The 25,972-nt window shown below is 40.2% G+C and overlaps 1 protein-coding gene across 6 annotated transcripts in view; it reads left to right on the plus strand.

Moving 5' to 3' along the window:
- Window positions 1-22,264, plus strand: part of VPS36 (vacuolar protein sorting 36 homolog) — a 38,124-nt gene extending 15,860 nt beyond the window's left edge. For 4 of the 6 annotated variants that reach the window (XM_008273890.5, XM_002720741.6, XM_089304211.1 and 1 more), the window contains 12 exons: window positions 1,062-1,132; window positions 4,647-4,761; window positions 7,167-7,256; window positions 7,782-7,868; window positions 14,205-14,237; window positions 14,351-14,428; window positions 15,024-15,158; window positions 16,412-16,477; window positions 17,961-18,025; window positions 18,430-18,514; window positions 19,729-19,805; window positions 19,892-22,264. In XM_008273890.5, coding sequence (XP_008272112.3) covers window positions 1,071-1,132; window positions 4,647-4,761; window positions 7,167-7,256; window positions 7,782-7,868; window positions 14,205-14,237; window positions 14,351-14,428; window positions 15,024-15,158; window positions 16,412-16,477; window positions 17,961-18,025; window positions 18,430-18,514; window positions 19,729-19,805; window positions 19,892-19,985 — 987 coding nt within the window. In that variant the 5' untranslated portion in view covers window positions 1,062-1,070 and the 3' untranslated portion in view covers window positions 19,986-22,264. The remainder of the gene's footprint in view (window positions 1-1,061; window positions 1,133-4,646; window positions 4,762-7,166; window positions 7,257-7,781; window positions 7,869-14,204; window positions 14,238-14,350; window positions 14,429-15,023; window positions 15,159-16,411; window positions 16,478-17,960; window positions 18,026-18,429; window positions 18,515-19,728; window positions 19,806-19,891) is intronic. The other 2 variants (XM_089304210.1, XM_089304209.1) reach the window with 1 other exon arrangement.
- The last annotated feature ends 3,708 nt before the right edge of the window (window positions 22,265-25,972 follow it).

The following is a 25,972-nucleotide window of genomic DNA, read 5'->3' on the forward strand; positions in this document are numbered from 1 at the left end:
CAGTGTAATTAATCATTTGGGACTGCTGTCTACAATATATAAAATGCTGTCTATGGGGCCGGCGCCGCGGCTCACTAGGCTAATCCTCCGCCTTGCGGCGCCGGCACACCGGGTTCTAGTCCCGGTCGGGGCGCCGGATTCTGTCCTGCTTGCCCCTCTTCCAGGCCAGCTCTCTGCTGTGGCCAGGGAGTGCAGTGGAGGATGGCCCAAGTACTTGGGCCCTGCACTCCATGGGAGACCAGGATAAGTACCTGGCTCCTGCCATCGGATCGGCGCGGTGCGCCGGCCGCAGCACGCCGGCCGCAGTGGCCATTGGAGGGTGAACCAACGGCAAAGGAAGACCGTTCTCTCTGTCTCTCTCTCACTGTCCACTCTGCCTGTCAAAAAAAAAAAAAAAAAAAATTAAAAAAAAAATGCTGTCTATGTTGACCAAAACAGTTATGCAGCATGTGGCTGTATACATTCAGAAAAAAAATTTTTGAGGGAAGAAGGGAATCCTTTAACCATATGTTGATAATGTAATTAATCTTAGTATAATTTTTTGATTATCATATAAAGAGGCAATTAGTATAAATTCTTAAGAGCGATTACATGCCAGTTACATATAGTAATTTAAAAATTGCATAAATTATGTGATGTTGTTTCCCACAAAGGGGCACTACATCAGTATTTTCTGTTAAAGTGTGTTTGTGTGTGTGTGTGTGTTCATACATACATGGATAAAATATGGAAAATCATTAAAAAGAAAAATCACCCATATAATGTACTCCTTAAAATTGTTTCAATTTGTCAGTTTTTCCATATAAGACAATATTACATGTAAAGTTTTTATGTAAATATTGCTTTTAGAAAATATGCCTGCTATAAACACAAAGGTAGGTACAACTACTTTTTAGCCTTTTTAGTTCTCCCACAAAACAAAATGCCACCTCAGTGTTATTTTATCTAATTTTTCTTTGAGTTTAGGGGCTAGAATACCATTATTAGTTTTATTAAGCAACTTTGAGGTAAATGGCAGCTGATGCTCTGACGAGTGTTCTGGATCTTGTTTTCTGTCCTAGGAGTGCTGCATGGCCGTTCCTCTTTCCCAAATTGTGTTCGTTGAGGAACAGGCAGCTGGAATTGGGAAGAGGTGAGGTCTACATATTTCAGGCTTCATTTACAAAAAATACTTCCTGTCCTGCCGTTAGTCAGAAGGCTCCTTAAGAAGGTTATATGCCCACCTCCTTTTCTTGGGTATTCTCTTCACTGATCTATGAAGTCATTCTTAAAAGTATGAATAAAGTACTAAAGTTTGCTGAGTATCTTTGGGTCAACATAAATAAATGTAGCCCAGCTATCATTGTTTATATTTCCATAGACATTTTTACATGTATGTGTACCTGTCATTCTGAACTTAAAGTCAGAAGTGAACCATCTGAGAAAAATAACTTTGTTCCTATTTTGGGCTGATCGTTAAGTTTATTTCTCAAGTTTGAGTTATTTAAATATTGGGATTAAATAGACTATCATACTAGTTATACAAAATGAGGCGTTTATAGTGTAATAGGAGACATAGTTAATTATTAGACCAGATAATAAACATAAAATTGGAGCATCCCAAAGACAGCAGGAGATTTGGGTACACTGGTGTGAAGGCATGGGTTTCAATGTTCCTGTTTATTAAAGTATACCAACAGTGTTGACTTCTGTATTTTAGTGTATGTGATTTAGAAACCTTATCAGCAAATACTGTTGGCATGGAATTGTTTTTTGAAAGGCATATTTTAGGTTTTAGCATAATTAGACACTTCAGTGGGAGTGAAACTGTGGAACTTCACTGGAAGTGAACAATAATGTTATAGCTGCTATAAATGATTGCTTATTGACATAAAAGAAACTAACCAACAACATTTTAAAAAGATTTATTTATTTGAAGTGCAGAATGTTAGAGAGAGAGAGGAAGACACACACACACACACACATACACACACAGGTACACATCAGGAAATAGCTTCCATCTGCTGGTTCACTCCCCAGATGGCTGTAATAGTTGGGGTTGCGCCAGGCTGAAGCTAGGAGCCAGAAACTCCATCCAGGTCTCCCACATGGGTTTCAGGGGCTCAAGCATTTGGGATCATCTGCTCTCTTCCCTGGTGCATTAGCAGGAAGCTGGATCAGAATTGGGACAGCCAGGACTTGAACTGGCACTCCAGTATGGGATGCTGGCATCACAATCAATGGCTTAACCCATTGGTGTCACAGTGTCAGCTCCACCAACCAACATTTTGAAAAGATTAATGAGCCATAGATCTTTAGAATAGATTACTTCTATTATTTATATTTCCCTTTGTCATTTTTCTCTAAAGTTCTAGAAAGTAAAGTTTTAAGGGTATACCAGATCATTTAATTTTTCTTCTGCTGTGTTCTAAGGTACTCGAAACTTCAGTAACAAATATAATTAGCACATTTACCTTTAAATTAGTGTCTTATTTTTTCAAACATCTGGATTGTAATATGCCAGTTTATCTTTGCTGAAATGCTCTATTTAGTACCCAGCTTCTCCCCTCAAACAATTACTACATTGATTTAAGATTTTAAGAAGTATGTAAAGTTTTTTCACTTGTTAACATTTTCTGAATTCATTATTTTAAGTTTGATTCATCATGGCAACTGAATGACTTAATAAAATAATAGATGAAAAATTGGCATGGCTATTGTATGCTTACTTTGCAGTTTTTTAGCTTTATTTTGTATTATAATTGTTTTTCTTTTCATGGGGTTTCCTTTGAGAGAATATGATAGTAGGGCCCAGGTATCTAGTTTTATAGATTACAAAAATGCTTTTACTCAGTCAGTTTGTTGTAACTGTCATAGTTTTCTTTTTCTGTTTCATGATCTGTTTCAGTCCTATGATTCTGCTTGTGCAGTTTATGAGGATATCTCAAACATTGAGGGAGAATGCTTTTTATGAAAAAACTGGTCATGGATTTCAAAAGTATTGTGCACCAAAGTAAACATATCTTTAAAAAAAATTCATTTATTTTCATTTTATTTGAGAGAGTCACAGACACAGATCTCTTACCTGTCGGTTTACTCCCCAGATGCCCACAGCATCTGGATAGGGCTGGATTAGGTCAAAGCCAAGAGCCTGGAACTTAATCCAGGCCTGCTTTGCAGGTGCCAGGAATCCAAGTATTTGAGCCATCACCTGCTGGCTCCCAAGGTGCGCATTAGCAGTAAGCTGGATCAGAAGCAGACTAGCTGGGACTTGAAACAGGCACTACGTATCAGATGTAATCTTCCCAGGCAGTGATGTAACTGCTGTGTCCTACACTCACTCCAAACGAATCTTCCAGTTCCATTTCCACAAGCCTTTTAAGGTACCCTTACATTTGCTTACTTGACCTGAAGATGTTCACCACAAAGGAGTAGATGAGATGAAGTCCTTAGAAGACTGGCTCCAGTTTACAACCAAACCCTTGGCTTTTTTTTTTTTTTATTATTAAGATTTATTTATTTATTTGAAAGGCAGAGTTAGAGGCAGAGGGAGAAAAGTCTTCCATCCGCTGATTCACTCCCTAAATGGACACAATGGCCAGAGCTGTGCCGATTCGAAGCCAGGAGCTTCTTCTGGGTCTTCCATGTGGGTGCAGGAGCCCAAGCACGTGGGCCATCTTCTACAGCTTTCTCAGGCCATAGCAGAGGGCTGGATTGAAACTGGAGCAGCCAGGATTCAAACCAGCACCCTTTTGAGATGCTAGCACTGCAAGTGGCAGCTTTACCCACTATACCACAGTGCTGGCCCCAGCCTTGGCTACTTTGAAGAGGCCCAACATACAGTGTTAGTTTTTCTGTGATATTCAGGCAACCAGATGGGCCCAGACAAGGCAGAGCAAAATTGAGTATTATACGCATTTATAAAGTGATCATAGGGCAAACACTGTACATAACAAGGATATTTTGACTTTACTTTTCCTAATCTTTATAGAGGATTGTTGTTTATTGGGCAGGATGGAAAAAAGGGCGGAAAAGAGACTTATAAAGCTGAACAAATACAGTCATATTTTTAATAGTGTAGAAGATAATAGTAGTCATAAAGATAATGGTAGTTTTGTATTCCTAGAGTGGCAGCATTTTGAAACTTGTTTTTGCTGTTAGGTATCTTTTAGATCATGGTGTTGATTGAGCGGTATTTTCCAATAAATGACACTGTAGAATGTTAGTTTTGGATGGAGTTTTAATAAAACATCAGCCGGCCAGTTGTGTAGATGTGTTTTCACATTTTGCTTTTCAGATGACTAAGGTAGTTTGCTTTGGCATAAATATTAAGCCCTCTTCTAACCTTGGGTTGACTATGTATGTAGAAAACCCTAACCCTAAACCTCTTAAAATTTTGCAGTTTTATTTTGAACTTATATTCTTAAACCATATTTTTATTTAATTGACAGAGCTACTTAACTTGAAATTTTTCGTTAATAACTGAGAAGTTTAAATAGAGTTATTTTTGAAACCTTCATTAATATTGAGTTAATACAAAGTTTAAAAATATGCTTTTCAGGGTGTTCTTTACTTCTGTATGAATTTTAAAATATTTTCAAAGTGATAAACACAGAATTAGTGATGTTTGGAAGGCAATTAAGTGCCTTACATTTGGTCTTCTTTAGTGCCAAGATAGTGGTTCATCTTCATCCAGCTCCTTCTAACAAAGAGCCTGGCCCATTCCAGAGCAGTAAGAACTCCTACATCAAACTCTCTTTCAAGGAGCATGGCCAGATTGAGGTGAGTTTCTGTGTGAGTAAAATGGTGCACACACATGTGTGTGTGTGCAAGCATATATGTATTTATGTGTGTGTGAATGCATATATGTGTTTTGTTGTTTGTTAAGGCAATAGAAAGCAGTATTATACAACATACTGGGTCTCACCGTATTTTAAAAATAAGGTCTTTGTTGAATCTTAAGTCCTATCAGAAAGTGGAGAATATGAAGTTTGGGTTTCACTGGGAGCAGAAAGCAGGGGTGTTGTTGGGCGGAGGAAGCTGTGGCTATAAATGCCACTTGGCTGCTAGTAGAATTTTCAAAGGTGTAGCTTGGTTAATGGCATAGAGCATGAGGTACTTGAAAAAGTTTGTGCACAACTGAATTAAAAGAGAAGTTCATTTTGTTGAAAAAATTTTTAAATCCATACATATAAAAGTGCTTCCAAAAGTTTATGGAAAATGCATACTATGAAGTAAACATGGGTTTTGAAACATGGGTTTCAAAATATTTTGCATGAAAGTAAAATTAACCTTTTAATTTCATTTACCATGAATTTTTAAAAGCATCCTTGTATAATGAAGGTAAATTTTAAAATACCACAGTGTTGGCACAGCAGACTCATAGAATGGCAGCACTCCTGCCTCAGAATCAACCCTTGGGACATTCGGATCTGGCTAAAAGGTCCATGAGAGTCTCACAGGCATGGAAAGCCATGACACGGTGGCAAAAAACAATCTAAATGAAAGATCCTGGTGAACAAGACTCCAGCAGAAGGAACAGGCCATCAAGGAGAAAGGCGCCTTTCTCTGAAGGGAGGAAGGAACCTCCACTGTGTACGGCCTTGACTAAACAAGTTCAGAGTTGGTGAACTCAAGGGGCTTCCATAGCCTAGACAGCTCATAGCAAGAGTCTCGGGTGATTGCTGACGTCATAAATAAGAGTGCCAATTGTTAAATCAACAACGGGAGTCACTGGGTACATGCTCCCCACGTTGGATCTCTGTCCTTAATGTATTCTACTATGAAACTTAAAAACAACACTACTAGTCGAACAATACCCTATACCTTGTGCGGTTGTGTGAGTGCAGCCTGTTGAAATCCTTGCTTAGTATATACTAAGTTGATCTTCAGTATATGAAGGTAATTGAAAATGAAACTCGATGAATGGCGGGATGGGAGAGGCAGTGGGAGAGGGGAGGGCCGCGGGAGGGAGGGAGGTTGGAGGGGGAAGCCACAATAATACAAAAGTTGTGCTTTGTAAATTCACATTTATTAAATTAAAAAAAAAAAAACTATATAACAAAAAAAAAGAAAAAAAAGAACTTAATACTTTACCCTTTTAGTATTTTTTATGTTCTACTTAAAACTATTGGTTGAACTCTGTAATTAATACACAGTTACTCCTAGGTGTTTAATTAATGCTATAACTAGTACTCAAATAGTATTTTACACTTTGTGTTTCTGTGTGGGTGCAAACCGTTGAAATCTTTACTTAATATATGCTAAATTGATCTTCTGTATATAAAGATAATTGAAAATTAATCTTGATGTGAATTGAAGGGGAGAGGGAGTGGGAGAGGGGAGTGTTGTGGGTGGGAGGGAAGTTATGGGGGGGAAGCTATTGTAATCCATAAGCTGTACTTTGGAAATTTATGTTCATTAAATAAAATAAAATATAAATTAAAAAAATTCCAAAAAAATACCACAGTGTTGGAAAGCTCACTAACATTAAATCAGGCAGTCTAGCTTGATTAACTCCATACAAATATAATCACTTAAGTACTTATTCTGCATTACAGTAATTTATATATTCTACTTACAAAATCACTGTATAAGTGTACTTAAGACATTTATGAGTTTATGTTCATTTCCCCATCAATTTCAGAAATGATTTTTTGTAATTCTTTTCTACAGCTCTTCATTGAGTGCTTCTCCCATAGTAGCTACCAAGCAAATAGTGACTGAAGTCATTATCATTGAGATTAAAAATGTTTGATTTTTTGTGAATATAGGCATGTTTTGGCCCTAAATTTTGGCTCCAAATTTTAGCTGGACAAATTATTCTCTACTTCCTTCACGGAAAATGGTTGTATATTTTTCCTGGCACTGTGTCTGTTTTACTACTGATTGAAAACAATCCACATGTGCAAGATTGTTTAAAGTAAGTCTATTTATTTCATTGTCACTCATCTCTTTGTTGAGAATAACCCTCTTTATACAGTAAGTCAGTTCCTTTTTGTTTTTTTCTTTTGATTTCTGAAGTTGTTCCTAGAAAAGAACTTCCTTTGATTTCCTTTGATGTCTGTGAGAATCTTGGGCTTTTTGCAAATGACTGAACAGATCTTTATACTGGAGAAATATGACCAATGATTTGTATGAAGCTGCCACAACCAAATTTTATCATTTAAAATGTATTTGTTTAACAGTTTCACAGGCGTTTATCAGAGGAGATGATACAGAGAAGATGGGAGAATATGCCAGTTTCCCAGTCATTACAAACAAATAGAGGACCCCAGGTATTTTTAAAAACTGCTTATCTGGTATTTTCAACTCTGTACTTATATCAGAAAGAAAAAGACTCTATGACTATAGAACCAGCCCCAAACAGACCAATGGTATTTTGAGTCACAGGACCCAGTCTACATCAGTAACTATGGACAGGCATTCAGAAATGTGGAAGGAGTGTGAATAATAAGTGGCAAGTACCAAAGTTTTCAGTACAATCTTTTATACAGTAAGACTTTATGGATTATCTGCTACATGATAGCTTGCCAAACAACAAAAATCAACAAATTTATATCTAAAATTTTTAAAAAGCAGCATGCCATTCACTATAAGTTCAGTTTGTCTTTAATGATTTGAAGGTCATTAGGTACAGAAGAAACCCATGTTTTGGAGGGAAGTGTGGATGTAATTGTGTGCTGTTCCCTTCAGTTCTTTGTGGTTCCTTTCCCAGCCTTGAAAACACAATGTGGTGTGTTATAAAAGATTTTGTTTCCTTTTCATTTTGTACGTTTTATTTTCTGCTTTTTGTTTTCCAGCCAGGAAGAATAAGGGCTGTAGGAATTGTAGGTATTGAAAGGAAACTGGAAGAAAAAAGAAAAGAAACGGACAAAAACATTTCTGAGGTAACTGTTAGACAAGAACTGGTCAACCATCTTTTTCAACTGTTCTGTTTATTCTTTTAGATACAACTGTGACTAATTCTGTATTGTAATTTGTAAAATATTTAGTTTACATGGAGCTACACCATTTCCTGTTTAACAAGTCTACCTCAAGTTGGCATAATTCAACCAAACATCTTTTAACAGCTTTTTCTAAAAGAAATGCAAATTTTTTTCTGTCAAAAAACACCATTGGGTGTTGTATATAAATTTTAAAGTCTAGGTGGAATTGATTGGAGGACACTTTTAATGGGAATAATTATTTTGAAAGTTTGATGAACTTAGTTGAGAGGAAGATGCTGTTCTCTGGTCAGTGTCCCAGGCCAGACAGCATGCATTTTTATGCTGATGACAGTGCGGAGCCCAGTCATGTTGAAGTCAGTCAGCTCTCATTTCTAATAGGAGACAGCTGTGAGCATGTACATTACTACAGTGGTTCTGAAGCTTCATCATGTATGACGGAATTCAAGTGAAGGGGAAAGAACACTAGAAAATGCAGTAGGGGCTGGCGCTGTGGCATAGCGGGTAAAGCTGCCACCTGCAGTGCTGGCATCCCATTTGGGCGCCGGTTCAAGACCCGGCTGCTACACTTCCAATCCAGCTCTCTGCTATGGCTTGGGAAAGCAGTAGATGTTGGGCCCCTGCATCCGCGTGGGAGACCCGGAAGAAGCTCCTGGCTCCTGGCTTTGGATTGGCGCAGTTCCAGCCATTGTGGCCACTTGGGGAGTGAACCAGCTAATGGAACACCTCTCTCTCTCTCTCTCTCTCTCTCTCTCTCTGATTTATTTATTTATTTGAAAGAGTTACACTGAGAGAGGAAGCAGAGAGAGGGAGAAGTCTTCCATCCAGTGGAAGTCTTTAAAAAAAAAGAAGAAAATGCATTAGATTTTGTAATTAGTTAAAACATAAAAACATCAGTGATTTTTCTCTATTTGTATAAAAATAGTCTTGAAGTTTAAAAAAAATATTTTTATTTAGAAAGCAGAGAGGAAGAGAGAGGGAGAGAGAGAGAGGAAGAGAGATGACAGAGACAGGCTGACAGAATGTGGAGAGATCTTCCATCCATTGGTTTACTTCCCAAATGCTAGGACTAGGCAAGGCTGAAGCCAGGAGCCTGGAAATCAATAGAGGTCTCCCACATGGTTGGCAGGAACCCCAAGTACTTGAGCCATTACCTGTTGCCTCCCAGGTGCATGTTAGTAGGAAGGTGTATTGGAAGTGGATTAGCCAGAACATAAATCAGGCATTCCAGTATTGGATGTGTGTTCCCCAAATGGCATCTTTAAAAAATCACTGTGCCAAACGCCCAGCCCATAGTCTTGTTTTTTTTTTTTCTGAAATGATGATATGAAGGAATTCTTTTTTTTTTTTTTTTTAAATACAGATTGAGTACCCATTATTCAAAATGCTTGGAACTACAAGTATTTTAGATTTCAATTTTTTTTCCAGATTTTGGAATATTTGCATAGACTTTAGCAGTTGAGCATCCCTAATCTGAAAGTGCTTTCATTTAGTTGATGGGAACTGTTCAGAAAATTTCAAGGATGTATGTTAGTCAAAGAAAATCTAAATTTCAAGTAACTAGTGAATACCTATTCTGGGCTCAGTAATTGAAAGTAAAGATTGCTGATGAAGAACCAAGGGCACGTGAGCTATTTAGTGCTCATAATGTAGGTTTTGCTGATTGTGTATTTTTGGTGAAGTTCTGTATGTTCTTTGGTCTTGTGTATTTCCTTCAAATTGGCAGCTGGATCCAGAGGCTTGGTCAGGTTCATGTTCAGTCCCTTTGGCAAGGGTAGTGGTGAATAATTACTAAAACAGCTAAAAAAATTTTTTTCCATGTTTTTTTTTATTCTCTGTGTGCTTAAAAAATACATGAGTTCTATCTGTACTGTGTGAGTGTTCAGCCACTGCACACTCTTTACCCCAGCTCTTGTTAGCCTCAGTTTTACAAGTAAATATTGTGCTGGAGACCTCCATTGCTTAGGGTGATCTCCCCATGGTAATTTTGGTTTTCTGAAGCTCATTCTTTAGTAGAAGTTTTAGGAAATGCTCATGGTCCCGATAGTCCCTATATCTGGTATATTTGTGTTCTTCATATATGAAAGCCAGTTTTGCTGGATTTTTAAAAAATAGTCATATTAATTAATTGAAAATTATTTATTTATTTGAGAGACAGAGACCAAGAGATTTCTGTATGTTGGTCACTCCCCAAATTCCCACAGCAGCTGGGGCTGGGCCAAGCTGAAGCCAGGAATGCAGAATTCAACCCAGGTCTTCCACCTGAGTGGCAGGGACCCACATGCTTGAGTCGTCACCTGCCTCCCAGGGTGTGTGGGTGTGTGTTAGCAGGAACCTGGAATCAGGAGCAGGATGCTTGAGATAGGGTGCTTGTGTCCCAGGTAGCAGCTTAATTGTTGTGCCAAATGCCCACCTTATGCCCTGTTTTTATGTTGTGATTTGGAGAGATTCAAAAGCTATACTGCCATAGTTACCATCTTCATGAATCTTCTGTTCCCATAAAAGGGTTCTTATTACCCAGAAAAGAAACTGTCTCAGAGTGACTAGATTATAACAAGGGGTATGAGAATTCAGGTCTCCTGATTTATAGGCAAATTCACAGTATGCCACAGCACCCCAGGTAGGTAGTGTTGTCACTGTCAGCAACCATCTTGTCATCTCACTTTGTGTTGATACTTTTGGAGATGGCATAAAGTAGTGTTTGTGTTATATTTCTTTTATGAAAGCTGCCTTACTGACTTGGTGTTATGTTCAAAATGCCTTTCTTAATGTATTTCAGTTAAGTTTCACTGGGTCCACAACTGAAAGGATTCTACACAAGCATTGTCCTCTCGTGCAGATTACTGATTCATTCACCAGATAGCCTTTGCCCTCTGCTCTGTGCCAGTCCTTGCCCAGAATGCTGCTGGTACTGCAGGGATGCACTAGGTGTAGGCAGGTGAGCAGGCACTGTCTACATTTTGTGTCCTGTAGCAAGGACAAATAACAGAGAAGGCTTGATTATAGCAGGAACTTGGAACTCAAAGTCTGAAAGATGAGCAGCTGCTACTCTATGACCAATAGGGATAAGATGAACCCAGGTAGAGCGAACGGGACATGCAAAGGCACAGAATCAAAGAGTATTGAAACCAAAAATTATTTCATTTATTTGAAAGGCGGAGTTATAGGCAGGCAGAGGCAAAGAGAGAGAGAGAGAGAGGTCTTCCATCTGCTGGTTCACTCCCAAATGTCCACAATGACCAGAGCTGGGCTGATAAAAAGCCAGGAGCCTGGAGCTTCTTATGGGGCCCAAGGACTTGGGCCATCTTCCACTGCTTTCCCAGGCACATTAACAGAGAGCTGGATCAAAAGTGGAACAGCCAGGACTCGAACCAGCACCCATATGGGATGCTGGCACTGCAGGCATTGACTACCCACTACGCCACAGTGCTGGACCCTCAAGAATATATTAATAGTTTCTGAAGCAAATAACCAAAGTAGTGATTGGAAGTCAGTAAGAAATGCTGTAAGCTTAGAATAGTCCATGGTTTTCAAACAAATGGCATTTTTTTCTAAATTGGAGTGAAAATTTGACTATGGGTATGATAGAGGAGTCCAAAGTTCTGTAGATAAAATTATATAATGGACGTATGTATGTACCTATTTTGTTTTTATTGTAGGTAGTTTTTCTGCCTTTTTTTTTTTTTTTTTTTTGACAGGCAGAGTGGACAGTGAGAGAGACAGACAGAGAGAAAGGTCTTCCTTTGCCGTTGGTTCACCCTCCAATGCCGCCGCGGCCGCCGCGCTGCGGCCGGCGCACTGCACTGATCCGAAGCCAGGAGCCAGGTGCTTCTCCTGGTCTCCCATGTGGGTGCAGGGCCCAAGCGCTTGGGCCATCCTCCACTGTACTCCCTGGCCACAGCAGAGAGCTGGCCTGAAAGAGGGGCATCCGGGACAGAATCTGGCGCCCTGACCGGGACTAGAACCCGGTGTGCGGGCGCCACAAGGCGGAGGATTAGCCTATTGAACCACGGCGCCGGCCCTTTTCTGCCTTTTTTTTAAGATTGATTTATATATCTGAAAGAGTTGCAGTAGGAGAAGGATCTTCCATCTGCTGGTTCACTCCCCAAGTGGCTGCAATGGCCAGTGCTGGGCCATGCCGAAACCAGGAGCTAGGAGATTCTTACAGGTCTCCCTTGTGGGTACAGGAGCCCAAGCACTTGAGCCATCTTCTGTTGCTTTCCCAAGCATATTAGTAGGGAGCTGGATTCGAAGTAGAGCAGCTGAGACTTGAACTGACGCCCATAATGGGATGCCTGAGTCACAGGTGGTAGCTTTATGCACTACACCACAATGGTGGCCTCGCTGCCCATTTAAAAAAAAAATTATAATGAGAAACCTGGAACTCCCGTCAGAGTTTCTCATAAGGATGGCAGGGGCCCAAGCACTTGGGCCGTCTTCTTCTGCTTTCCAAGGTGCATTGGCAGGGAGTTGGAACAGGGCTCAAACCGGAGCTCATACTGGATGCTGACATCACAGGCGATGGCTTAACCCATTGGGCTACAATACCCATTTCTTTTGATAATTGGCTAATTGTAAAATTTAGAATAATAAAAGAAGTATAGAAACTTTGGTTTGTATTTTATAATTACTTAAAATATTTTATAAATAATTCCAAGGCACTGAAATATTTTTTTACTGACCATAAAGGACTAACTTATGTATTGTATGTAGACTCACTATTATGGTAGCATTTCAGTGAAAATACAAATATAATAAATGAAGCAGTTTACCATATAAAAATGTCTTAGTTTTCTTTATACTGATAAAAGAAATCTATTGATGCTTTATATATTCACAGTAAAAAAGCTAACTGTGTAAAACGCTGTGTTTTATTTTTCAAAACTAGGTTGGTGTATGATTTGCCCTCCATTTAAATGTTGCAGTTGACTTAGTTTCAGAGCTGGTGCCCACAGTTTCCCACAAAGGGCTTCCTGCATCTGCTGGCTGTGGCTGATAAGAACCCAGTGTTAAGCCTTTTGTTTATCTGAGGAAATTCCTGTTAGGTGTGTGCACATTCTCCTTTGTTTTCAGGATTAGCCTTGGTGAGTTGTACGTAGAATCTTGCACTGCACTCTATTCTTTTAACAAAGTCCTTTTGCAGATGGAAGGCACTTCCCTGCAGATGGGCATAAGCTGATCACAGCCCCTGTTGTGTGTATCAGAGCACCGTGTAGACTGAGGTTTCAATTAAGGTCAGGTTGTTTAATTGATTAAAAAAATAACTTCTGTGCACATCAATTAGTCAAGACATTCTGCACTGGTAGTGTATTTTTGGTAACTTGAAATAATTTACTGGAAACATGTCTGATTAAGTTTGAAATGCCTTTGAATTGTATGGTTATTGTAGAAAATCAAACAATTGATGGCTTTTCTTGAGAATCGTTTTGGTGATATATGAATGCTTTTCTTATCTGATATCCAGGATACCCAAAGCTATAAGTATCAAGTGTTTAAATTCAGAAGTGCAGCCTACTGTTTCAGTTAAATCGTACCTATTATTGAAGCCAAAAGTGTGCCCACAGAAGTCTTTCTGCAGCTATGTACTATGTTTTCAACAAGACAAGCTTGCTAATGCTGTGGATTCTTCACCTCCTGTGAGGAAATTATTTTAATAGAAACTAGTGAAAGATTTATTTTAAAATATTTATTTTTCATTGGTAAGGCAGAGTTAGAGAAAGAGAGATCTTTCATTCACTGGTTCACTCCCCAAGCGACCACAATGGTCAGGTCTGAACCAGGCCAAAGCCAGGAGTCTGGAACTCCATTTGAATTTTCCATATGGGTAGGCAGGTGCCCAGGCACATTAGCAGAGAGCTAGATGGAAAGTGGAGCAGCTGGGACTCAAACCGGTGCTCATATAGAATGCTGGTGTCACAGGGGGAGGTTTAATCTACTATACCACGACACTAGCCCCAAAAGAATTTTTTTTTACTTGTATCATATGCCAGTAAATGATATTTTCTGAATCATTGCTTATGTTTCTTTTGTTTGTTTAATCAATAATAACTATTTTCTCCTTGAAAACTTGAAGTTTTTTCTTTGCAGTTGTTTTGGAAAATGTATGGCTTCTTGCTAAACTGAATTTTTATAATAAAAGAGATTCATTACTAGTGTAAATATTTTATGAATAAATTGGTATTTGTAAGAAAATTTGATGTATTTTCATTATATGGAAGAACACGGATGATGCTTTATGTCTTTAAAGCCTTTCCAACAGAAATTGATTTCTCATTTCAGGCTTTTGAAGACCTCAGCAAGCTGATGATCAAGGTACGTCATTTATGCCTGTTAATTCATACCAGTTGTGATACATCTTGAAATTATGTGTTAGCTGATCCTTTTGGAACATTATTTCTTTTCAGTCTGTGCTTTCCTTTTGACAGGCTAAAGAAATGGTGGAGTTATCAAAATCAATTGCTAATAAAATTAAAGACAAACAAGGTGATATCACAGAAGATGAGGTAAATAGGTTCTTTTTTTTTTTTTTTTAAGGCATTAGAAGCTAATTATAGAAGTAGTGCAGTGTTTTTGTGGTTTACCAGTTTGCTTTCTTAATTGGTAGTGCATTTCTTTTAGAGTTTGAGGATATGTGAAAATTTAAAATAAGTTAAAGTCAATCATAAGAATCCTTTTCTTTGTAGTAGGATTAAAGGTTACTTCTGTACCTTTCCTTGGAATATAGAAAAGAGAGATACTGAACTGTGAAAGCGGTGGCTGTTTTTCATATATCCCTAAATTTGATGTCTTGGTAAATTTGTCTATAGTGTGGTCATAGCAATTTTGCTTTCTAAGTTTATGGCTCTAATCATTTGATTGGCATTAATTATAGCATAGTTAGTGTCTGCATCTCTTTTCCCACCAAACTTATGAAGTAATTGAGAACAGGATAGTAAAAGGGAGAACAGTATTTATTTCTGCAAGGAACTACTAGAAATTTGCTCCTTTATAGTTGAATGGGTGTATAGAAATAACTGAGGAGAATTGAAATTCATGCAGGTGTCTGGGTAGAGGAATTAATTGTGATAGTTTTTCTGTGCATCTTCTCTCTTGTTTTAGACCATCAGGTTTAAATCCTACTTGCTGAGCATGGGAATAGCCAACCCGGTTACCAGGGAAACCTATGGCTCTGGCACACAGTACCACATGCAGCTGGCTAAACAGCTGGCTGGAATATTACAGGCGCCTTTAGAGGTAAACACCAAACCTAAGTGTACTTTCAAAGCTGTCAGGTTATGTCTGCGTCATCAGAGATCTTCACAAGAGCATAACTCTTTCCATGATGCAGTTATTATCAACTGACATGTTTTCTTTCAAGAATGTTTAAATTAATTCAGTGTAGTTATATTAATGAGTCTTTGTAATCTACTAAGTAGCTTTTGGTTTCCATTTCATATATTTATAATTTTCTAAATCTGTTTGATATGAAATTTTTCTTGTCTTCAAAAGGAAATTTATGTATGATTTTCCTCTAGATATATTTCCAAAAAAATCTAGTCTTTAATAATGTATAGTATACTGTTAATAATTCCATAATACAAAATTTTTCAAGCATATGCCAAAATAGTATAAAGAATCTTAAGTGCCTGTCATCTAGCTTCATCTATAAAGCAACCTCAACTCAAAATTATTATTTTTGTAAAAGACTGATTTATTTAATTGAGAGGCAGAGTTACAGAGAGAGGGAGAGACAGAGAGAAAGGTCTTCCATCTGCTGGCTCACTCCCCAAATGGTCGCAACAGCTGCAGCTGCACTGATCTGAAGCCAGGAGCTTCTTCCAGGTCTCCCATGTGGGTGCAGGGGCCCAAGCACTTATCTTCCACAGCTTTCCCAGTCCATAGCAGAGAGCTGGATCGGAAGAGGAGCGGCTGGGACATGAACCGGCACCCATATGGGATGCCAGCACTGCAGGCAGAGGTTTAGTGTACTATGCCACAGTGCTGGCCCCGAAATTATTTTTAAAGCACATCCCAGATAATCACATCATTTTAACTTCAAATATTTCAATGACTATAATAAAGACTTCTTTAAACACAAACAGAAGCCTATTTCACACTTAAAAAACATGAGGCAGTATGTTAATAGCGAAGCATAAAGGAGGCCCATAGGCCGTATCAGAGTATCTGGGATTGAGTCCGACTGCTTCCCATGCAGTTTCCTGCTAATGCACACCCTAGGAGGCAGCAGATGATGGCTGAAGTACTTGAATCCCTGCCATTTGTATGGGAGACCAGGATGGAGTTCCTGGCTCCTGGCTTTGGCCTGGTCCATCTGTGCCTGTTGTGGAGATTTGAGGAGTAAACTAGTATATGGAAGTGCTGTGTGTGTGTGTTTGTGTGTGTCATCCTCTCTCTTTGTTACTTTGCCTTTCAAATAAATAAATAAACTTTAAAAAAATGCTAGCTGGTGCTAATTGTAACACTTTTTTTATTTCGTATTTTAACAGGAACGAGGAGGAATAATGTCACTCACAGAGGTGTACTGTTTAGTAAACCGGGCTCGAGGAATGGAAGTAAGACTGGAATCTTTAGATACTCTTAAATAAATCTAGACTTTCTTGCTATATAATGGAAATTCTCCTATGGTGACTACAATTTGAGGAACAGTTGTGAGCGTCGACACTGCTTTAGGAAGCAGTTTAATATAGGGAAAAGAGCACTGCCCTGGGATCTAGGAGGTGGATTTTGTTCTCATTTTGCCGGTGATTTGCTGAGTGACCCTGAGCAGCTCACTTAACCTCCAGCTTTCTTACCTTTAACAGCAGGGTTTGGACTGAGTGAGACCCTGAGCTCTGACGCTGTGTGTGTGGGCTGTGATGGATGAGGTCATGCAGGAAGCCCTTTCTTCGCAGTAGTTAACCCTGGGATTGGGCACAGCCCTAGAGCTCCTGCAGAAGGGAAGCGGGGAAGAGCCACTCCTCTGGGTGTGCACCAGAGGCTGACTCTCGGTTCTCATTGCCCCTTCACACCCCTGCTCGCAGTGCCTTGTTTACGTTCTCCGTAATTCGTGAGGTAGTTCTTTTTCAATATCTCTATCTGAGGGATAATTTGGGGATGAGACAGTGGAGACTTAGATTCAATAACTTGACCAAGGCCACAGCCAAAGACAGTGGTTTGACAGATTCGGACTCAGCCATGGCTGGCTTTGGAGCATCCTCTGTGAGTCACAGCTGTGCTCATCACTGTGGCACTGTGCTGACCCCTTAAGGCTGTGTGTCCACCAGCTACATGTGACAGTTGTGAACCTGAAATGTAGTAAATCCAGATGAGATGTGCTGCAAGTGTAAAGCACACTCTATCTCTGGAAGACTTTCCATAAAAAATGTTAAATAGCTCTATCATTAATCATTTTTGTAGTAATTATTGAATTTTTTTTTTTTTTTGACAGGCAGAGTGGACAGTGAGAGAGACAGAGAGAAAGGTCTTCCTTTTGCCGTTGGTTCACCCTCCAATGGCCGCCGTGGCTGGCGTGCTGCGGCCGGCACACCGCGCTGATCCAATGGCAGGAGCCAGGTACTTATCCTGGTCTCCCTTGGGGTGCAGGGCCCAAGTACTTGGACCATTCTCCACTGCACTCCCTGGCCACAGCAGAGAGCTGGCCTGGAAGAGGGGCAACCAGGACAGAATCCGGTGCCCCGACCGGGACTAGAACCCAGTGTGCCGGCGCTACAAGGCAGAGGATTAGCCTAGTGAGCCGCGGCACTGGCAAGTAATTATTGAATTTTAATAGAAATTTATGCATTCAAATTAATTTCACCTGGTTTTACTTTTTTTTTTTTAATGTGACTACTGAAAAATATAAAATTATGTATGTGACCTGCATTATATCCCTTTGGATAGCACTGCTTTAGTGAATAGAAGTCTTAGGCTCCTGTAGTAATTAAGTCATTTCAAATCCTTGATGAATGGTCTTTTGATTTCCTCTTTTGTTTTAGTGGTGTTTACAATTATACAGCATCACTGTGCTGATTTGCAGTGGACTTTTTTTTCCATTAGTTGTTGTCACCGGAAGATTTAGTGAATGCCTGCAAGATGCTGGAATCGCTGAAGTTACCCGTCAGGTAAAGGAAGCTCCACAGGAGCTACTCTGTGGAACCACGGTCCCACACAGGGTGGACAGGAGAGCATGGCCAAGTTTACCCTTGGAGAAAAGACCATGGGTTCCTCCCAGGAGGGCAGAACAACCAGCCCCTCTTAGACCTTTTGTGTCAGTCCTGGAGGGCTTAGAATGTAGTAGTTAGCTGTGAAATGTATTTTCCTTATACTTAAAAAAAAGGAGCTAAGCAGTCTTTATTTAGCATGTAGAATCTAGTTCATAATTTTATTCATGAGCTTTTTAGTTTTGCCATAGTTGCTTGTGGTCACCGTTGCCCTCACACCTGAGCATAGAAGAAAGTAAAAAGAAGTGCTTCTCTTTAGCGGTTGAATATCCTAGATGACTTGTTCTGGCATCTCTGGTTTCCAGGCTCCGAGTTTTTGACAGTGGCGTCATGGTAATTGAGCTTCAGTCCCACAAAGAAGAGGAAATGGTGGCCTCAGCCCTGGAGACAGTATGTGAACGCAGTTTCCTCGCCATTCCTCGCCCGGACTTAAGTGCTGAGCAACTTGAGAAACAGGATTTCCTTTTGACTTTAACTTTACTAAAAAGTAACATTCACAGACCCAATTAAAAAAGGGCTGTCATTAAGGATGAAGACGTACTCATCAATGTCATACATTTTAGTTTTGTGAAACTTACTGACAATCTTAATTAACCTAAGTCAGGAGAGCTAGATTGGTGAGCTTCTTTCTTTTCTATTGAAGCTCAGTACTGATAACAGATTTTAACTGTATTAATCAGAATGCTACATGTTTGAACTTTTTCTTTCAGTATAACCTATATAAGCAGCCTTTTTAAACAGCACAAGTTGTTTCGTGAAATAACTGCTTAAACGATGTGAAATGCAGGGCTGGCATTGAGGTGTAGCAGGTTAAGCTGCTGTCTGCATGCTGGTATCCCATATGGGCACCAGTTCATGTCCCAGCTGCTCCACTTCCAGTCCAGTTCCCTGCTAATAGCCTGGGAAAGCAGTGGAAGATGGCCCAAGTACCTGGGCCTCTGCACTATGTGGGAGACCTGGATGAAGCTTCTGGCTCCTGGCTTCAGCCTGGCCCAGCCCTGGCTGTTGTGGCCATTTGGAGAGTGAACCAGTAGATGGAAGATCTCTCTCTCCCTTTCTAACTCTTTCAAATAAATAAAATAAATATTAAAAAATGTGAAAAGCAACTATTTTCAGGCCAAACTGCCAATATTACTCATTAGGATACTTGAAACATTCCCGTTCTTTACCTCCATAGTCAGCCTACATAATTTGAATAACTCGCATTTATTACTGTTCTCATTTTAGACTAGATGGAAATCCCAAGATTATGCTGTTTTTATTGCACACTTTAGACCTATATATGTTTCCTTCACTGGAGCATATAATACACACTCAGAATTTGTTGCATGTTCCTTTTCAGAATAGTGAATAGCCCTTTTTAGGCTTAATATAGAGGGCTTCATTTTGATATTTTAGACCCTACTATATTTGTTTTAGGTCCTTCAACTTTTGTAGAATGAAATATTAATTAAGACTTGGTTCTATAGTGACTACTTGTGGGATTTTAGTAGAAAATGCAATAAGTTACTTCTTGCATCTATTGCTAGACATGCTTCCTAAGGTCAGTATCTAGGTCTCCAGACTCAATCACATTTGTTTTACCTGCTTTGTGTCTCTGTTAGGTTTCAGAAAGGGGATCCCTAACATCCGAAGAATTTGCTAAGCTCGTGGGAATGTCTGTCCTCCTGGCCAAGGAAAGGTGAGTAAGGTGCTCACCCTTCATCACCACTTGTGTGTGTGTTCCTGAGTGGACAGATAACTGTCTCTGTTTCTTTGTATTCCTAGGTTGCTTCTTGCAGAGAAGATGGGCCATCTTTGCCGAGATGACTCAGTGGAAGGCTTGCGATTTTACCCAAATTTATTTATGACACAGAGCTAAGGTTTTTGTGTTTGAAATACCTTTTGTCCATAAACTTGCATCCTGTAGAGGTTATATGAAGTCACGCTAAGGGATAAACCCTGATAAACTGAGAGTTTATTAGAATTTCACAATGTAATATGCAACTTTTTAAATATCTCTATGAGTACTATGGCCCAGGAAGCTTATTTAAGATACATCTGGGAAAATACAGAGAATGAATACCAACATGAATTTAAAATTATACTGTAGCTGTGCAGAATCCTAAGACTTTAACTTGATCCCGCAACTGTTTGAAAAGAAAGGAATTTTAGTTCTTGTGGGGGAGAAAGAGAAGTTGCATGTTTAGACGGGTTAGATTATATTTTGGTGTGACTAAAATTCACTGAATTATAAATGAAATCTTTCTGTGTGTCTGTTGGGCCCATTTTGGGGGGTTTTTAATGAAGGAAGTGATAGATATATTGTAGGTTAAAAACCTGACAACATTGAACAAAATAGCTTAATTGCAGATTACCACATGGGCTCCTTGTAAGGGCCTTATTTCAGAAGCAGTCATGAGCATGTTTTCAGCAGACCAAATAGAACACCTTTTAAAAGGGGAGAATGTTATCTGACTTTTTATTTATACTCCAGCTGGGTTTTCATTTTTTTTAAATGGCGGATTTCAGAGTTGGCATTTAAAGAATGCAACTGTATCATTTTGTTTTTAAAAAATGCTGTGGATTTGGAAACTGAATTGAAGAGCTGTATAGGCATGTCCAAAGGTAGGATTACCAGTTTGGGAGGCAGACAGCTCAGGAATGCCCTAGGACTGCTCTGCAGGTACAGGGACAGAGGCAACCTTGGTGTTCTTTTACCTCAAAGCCAAGGATGGGAAATAGAAAGGGAAAAATCATATGCCTGCTTTTCCTTTCCCTTCAGGAATTTCAACACTGAGTTTTTAAGTCTTTCTATCGTAGTCCAGCAATATTTTTTTCTTCTCTGCCTTCCACATCATCGGTTGTGTGGGGAGATCATCTCAGTAAAGTGTTACTGAGATGACAAAACTTGGTTACCATTGCCTCTGGACTGCTTGTGTGCAGAGTGGACAGCCTGACTTCACGTGTCACTCACTCCGCAGTGTGCATTACCTCAAACTCAGGGACCCCGTGGGACTGAAGGGGACACCCTTTCTGAGACTAAGTTGGAAGTGGAAGGGAAGCCTCTGGAAGGAGTAGTATCTGGTCTGGGAGAACCGCTGGGAACAGGAGGAGGGAGCCCAAGCTCACACTCTAGGGCCCCCAAGATGTTTTCACTTCCACTTCTGTGGAAGTGCCAGGGACCTCGGCTGCTGACCCCCGGCATCCCAATCCCTGATCCCAGTTGGGAAAACGGCTGTTGCTGCTTCATGTCCCCAGCATCCCAGGGATGCTGTGGCTGGGGCATCCTGCTTTAGTTCTCATTTTCCACACCTGTCACCAATCCGTCATTGTGGTGACTGGTCCCCTAATTCTCTCACTGCCGCCTCAGGTTTATTTTGTGGGTAATCGGTGTCTGGCTGCCCATGTATTTTAGGGGTTAGCTGGAGATGTATAAACTTGTCTGTCTTGTCTCTGTCCAGGTTACTTACTCTCACTGCTTTGGAAAACTTGCATACATGCACCCACCCCCACACACACATGCAATATCTCATCTGGCTAAAGTTTTTTAAAATGACAAAGATAAATAATTCACCAGTTGGAATAGTGGCAAATAGGATTGCTGGAACTGCTAGATCTAGCCATGATGGCTTGGATTCATTACAGCAAACATACATAATTCAATATACTCATTTGCTTTAGTGTGAAACATAAAAATGGAACAGTTGGAATTGTATAAAGTGAACTAAAGATGCAAAAAAGTGGCATATGAGTATATTTTGCAGATGTCACATTAACAAGTATGATTCACTTCATTATCTTATTCTTAAAGTGAACATTCTTCACGATTTCCAGACCTCTTTGTGTATTTTTATCTTTTTCTTTTGCCAAATAAAGGTGTTATTTTGGTCCTCTATTGGTAGAGGTTATGTTTAAATATAACCAATCAGGCCCTAAGTGCAAAAAAGTTCTGTCTTGGTGCTTATCATTGGTATAATTATTATTTGTTTTCCTAACTTTGCTCTTTGGAGCATGAATCTCTTGGTAGCTTTATGGTAATGGAATATTTCTATCCATTTACTGTCAAGAAAACATTTTTTATGTTGTATAAGTGAAGACTGTTTTCAGGGTTAAATGGTATTAATGTATATAGAATAAAATTATTGCAAAATTTTAAAATGGTTTTTCTTGGTGTTTTTAATACTCTGAAAAATATATGAAAATGATAGTCATACTAAGTGTAATGTGAAGAATTTTTCTTTTAGGGTTTTATAATTAAGAGTTGCTTATAAATATTTATGACATCAAGTTCTATTTTACTTATATTTAAAGAATGGGAAATGAGTCATGAACTGCTTTTTGTTGTTGTTAACTCTTGGTGTGACTTCCAGTGTTGAGTGACCGCATGCACTCAAGTGAATGTGCTGTTGCTTGTTCCCTGTTGCAAATCTAACCAGACTGTGGATTCATCTCGCCATCATTCTCATGCTCTTTTTGCCCAGCAATGTCAGAGTTTCATTTCAGTACACTGGAGTCACAACTTATAAGGTGGTTAGTTTTTGAAGGCTGTGCCTAACTCGGGCACATGTAAAATGAACTTTCAAAATCTCTTAAGTTGCCAATGAAATTCTTTTTGCAGTCTTACTGTTTGTATCTCTGTGGAGTGATACATAGGTGTGAATACATTATGCATATAATAAGAACACTATATAAAAATATAAACTGCATACCAAAGGATTTTATAGGTTCATAATCACATATGTAAATGTGTGTTATTTTCTGTTATTTTTTGGCCAATAACTATGGTTGGATTTATGTGAATCTCTTGCTAATCGCATCCCTATGGTTGATCTGTGATTGAAGTGTAGATTCCACACAATTTTTTTGTGTGGTTTGTTGGATGTATCCTCAGAGCCTGGAATAGGGCCTGGCATACAGTGAACACTCACTGAATATTTTCTGAATAAATGAACTCAAGTGTATATACCTATTTATAATCTGGCTCTACTTTAGCTCCCATTTAGTTCATCTTAAAGAAAAAGCACTTTTTGCACACAAGTAGACTTTGTGGGGGCACTTAAGAATTAAGGCTGCCATGGTTGGGGAAACAGACTTGTGAGCCACCTTTACTGAAGAAGGAATGAAGTGTGCACATGGAAGGGTTCCGGGTACCATGCTGTGGAGATGGAGAAAGGAACCTTTAGTCGTGGGGGTGGACAGCAGGAGCCTTGTAAGCTGAGCTCACAAGGACCAAGAGATGGTCAGAGAGTGGAAGGCACTGGGGTCAAGGGAACAGCAGGGGGTGTGCCCCTTCCTGTTGCGGGACACGTTTGCCTCTCTGTCCAGACTTCCTTTCACTGCTTCCCACACGTTTACCCACCCCACCCCCATTAACCCAAATCAGGCTTTGTTCAGTTCCACCTGCTCTAGAAAAATGTGTCCAGTACACAGCTCCATTTCCAAAGTCCATAGGAGTTACTGTTTGTTGTCCCACATACTTGACCATTTTGTTCTTCTAATTATTGTTCCGAGGCCAAAAGAAAACAGAGAATTGGGTTTCTTAAAGTTCAAAGACTGTCATATAATGCTTTTGAGTTCTCACTGGCCCAGGTCGGACTGTATGGGAAGTTCTTAGTTGCATGGTGGCTGGATTGTGATTTGGGATGCTATTCCTGCGTTGTGTCATGAGTGACAGGCAAACCTAAGACTGGCTTTTACCTTCTTCTCAAGAGATCCCCTCAACCAGAGCCTGTATGAGTTGTGCTCTGTCTTGGAGTTCTGGGAACCCAGGCATATCCATGCTCTGGGAGGCACTCCTGAACAACTGGATTACACACTCGTGAGATCCTGTTACTACAAGCCGTTGACTACTGTAGGAAAAGTGGGTCATTCATGTTCTTCCTTGTGTCCTGGTACGAAGTCATGAGTCAGAACTTTCATGTCAGAGCATTACTGAGGGAAATAAAAGATCTTTTGGATACATAGTTTATAGAGGTAGTATATAAATTGGCACAGAATCTGACCCAGAGGGAGAATGCAAGGTATCTTGAGAGCCAGGTTAGTTATAGTTCAGTACTGACAAAGGCATTACATTGTTCTTTTGGAAGTTGTTTTTCTCTTCACGTCTACATTGCTTTCTTTTAGAAGAAGTTAAATTGTATCAAATGCATAATAAAAACAGTAGTAATACAGTTTGGCAAGAATTCTACTTAGAGTGCTGTGGTGTAGCGGGTAAAGCCACTGCTTGCAGTGTCGGCATTCCAGATGGGCATTGGTTTGAGTCCCCACTGCTGTACTTCCTATCCAGCTCTTTGCTTTGGTCTAGGAAAACAGTAGGATGGCCCAAGTGCTCGGGCCGTGCACCCATGTAGGAGACCTGGAAGAAGCTTCAGACTCTTAGCTTTAGATGGGTCCAGCACCAGCCATTGTGGCCATTTGGGGAGTGAACCAACAGATGGAAGACTTCTCTCCTCTCTCTCTGCCTCTCTCTAGCTCTACCTTTCAAATAAATAAATGGATCTTTAAAAAAAAAAAAAGCCAAATGCAATGTGCTGGCTTTAAAAAAAAATTCTGCTTAACACAAAAATGACCAAGCATCTTAATCAAACTACTATTTAAAAGATGACCAAGTTTATCACTACAGCCACCTGTAACTGGATTTGGTCCTGCCACCCCCACAGACATTTTGGGGAGAGTGTGTCCCAAAAGATCAATGCAGAGCAAGTCATCTTGTTTAATTTCATGACCACAAAATTTCAGGGTAACTATTACTATGTGCCTATTAACGGTGGAGGAGAAAAAGTTCCCCAAGGTTACAGAGCTGGGGGAGCCTTTGACCCTAAAGCCCACTCTGTCCCCTGAACTTTAGGCTTTCAAAACTGAATATGCTGGGACCTCAAGCAGGTATTTGCAAAGAAATCCCAAATTCAGCTGATGAATGGATAGTTCCAGATAATTGTCCTGGCAATGAAATGGGGTAATAACCTTAAAGCTTTCTTTGAAACACCAAATGGATTTAATCAGTTACTACTTAACAAGTTGAGTACCTAGAAAACAGGTGCCTCTGATAATACACAAGCAACCGCTTGGGCTACCTTCTAAAAGATAAAGCGACAGGTTCAAGGCAGCTGCAAATGGCATATTGTTAAATGATTTTTTTTTACAGTAAAATTCACAGTGAAACGCACTGATCTCCCTGAATTTTAGAAATCGCTGGAGTAAAGCACTGTCACACTCCAACCGATAGAATGTATACCACCCTCCGAAAATGCTCTGGGGCCCGACCACGGCTCCCGGAGGCCCGCGGGGCTCTGATCTCCACTGCTGTAATCGGGCGATGTCTTCGCTATATTTTGCATGCAAGCCTAGGTGAACCCGATGGCACCTTCCTGCGACAAGCACAGACTGTTGAACAAGGTGGAACTCGTTCCTCCCACGTTCTGAGAAAAAGACAACTCACACTTTAAATGTTCGCGTGTTTTTTATTTAATGAACCGATTCTGGCGCCAGGGGAAGAAAAACGATACACATTGTGTCTGTATCTGTGTTCTAGTGAAACTCCCATGGCGTTTTTTGGGAAGCAAGGTTACAGCCCACACTTGATGCCACCTCAATGACTTCTTTGTGTAGCCCCGCAGACGAAAAGTGACCCTGGAAGCAGCGCTGGAACTGGGCGTGCGGGAGGCCGCCGGCCCGCCCCGCACCCCCGGGTCCCGGCAGCCGGCCCGGGTGCCCCCGCCGGCCGCGCGCGTTTCCTGCCGGCTTCCTGTCCGGCGCGGGCGGGCGAGCTGGGGGCGGGCAGGAAAGGATGCACTGCCCAGAAGGGGCGAGGGCGGGCCCGCCGGGTCCGGAATGACCCCCGCCCTCCCCGCGCCGGCGAGGGCAAGG

Source organism: Oryctolagus cuniculus, chromosome 9, assembly GCF_051225735.1.
Source record: "Oryctolagus cuniculus isolate XC-2025 breed Fujian yellow rabbit chromosome 9, ASM5122573v1, whole genome shotgun sequence".
In the NCBI taxonomy this organism is placed as follows: domain Eukaryota; kingdom Metazoa; phylum Chordata; class Mammalia; order Lagomorpha; family Leporidae; genus Oryctolagus; species Oryctolagus cuniculus.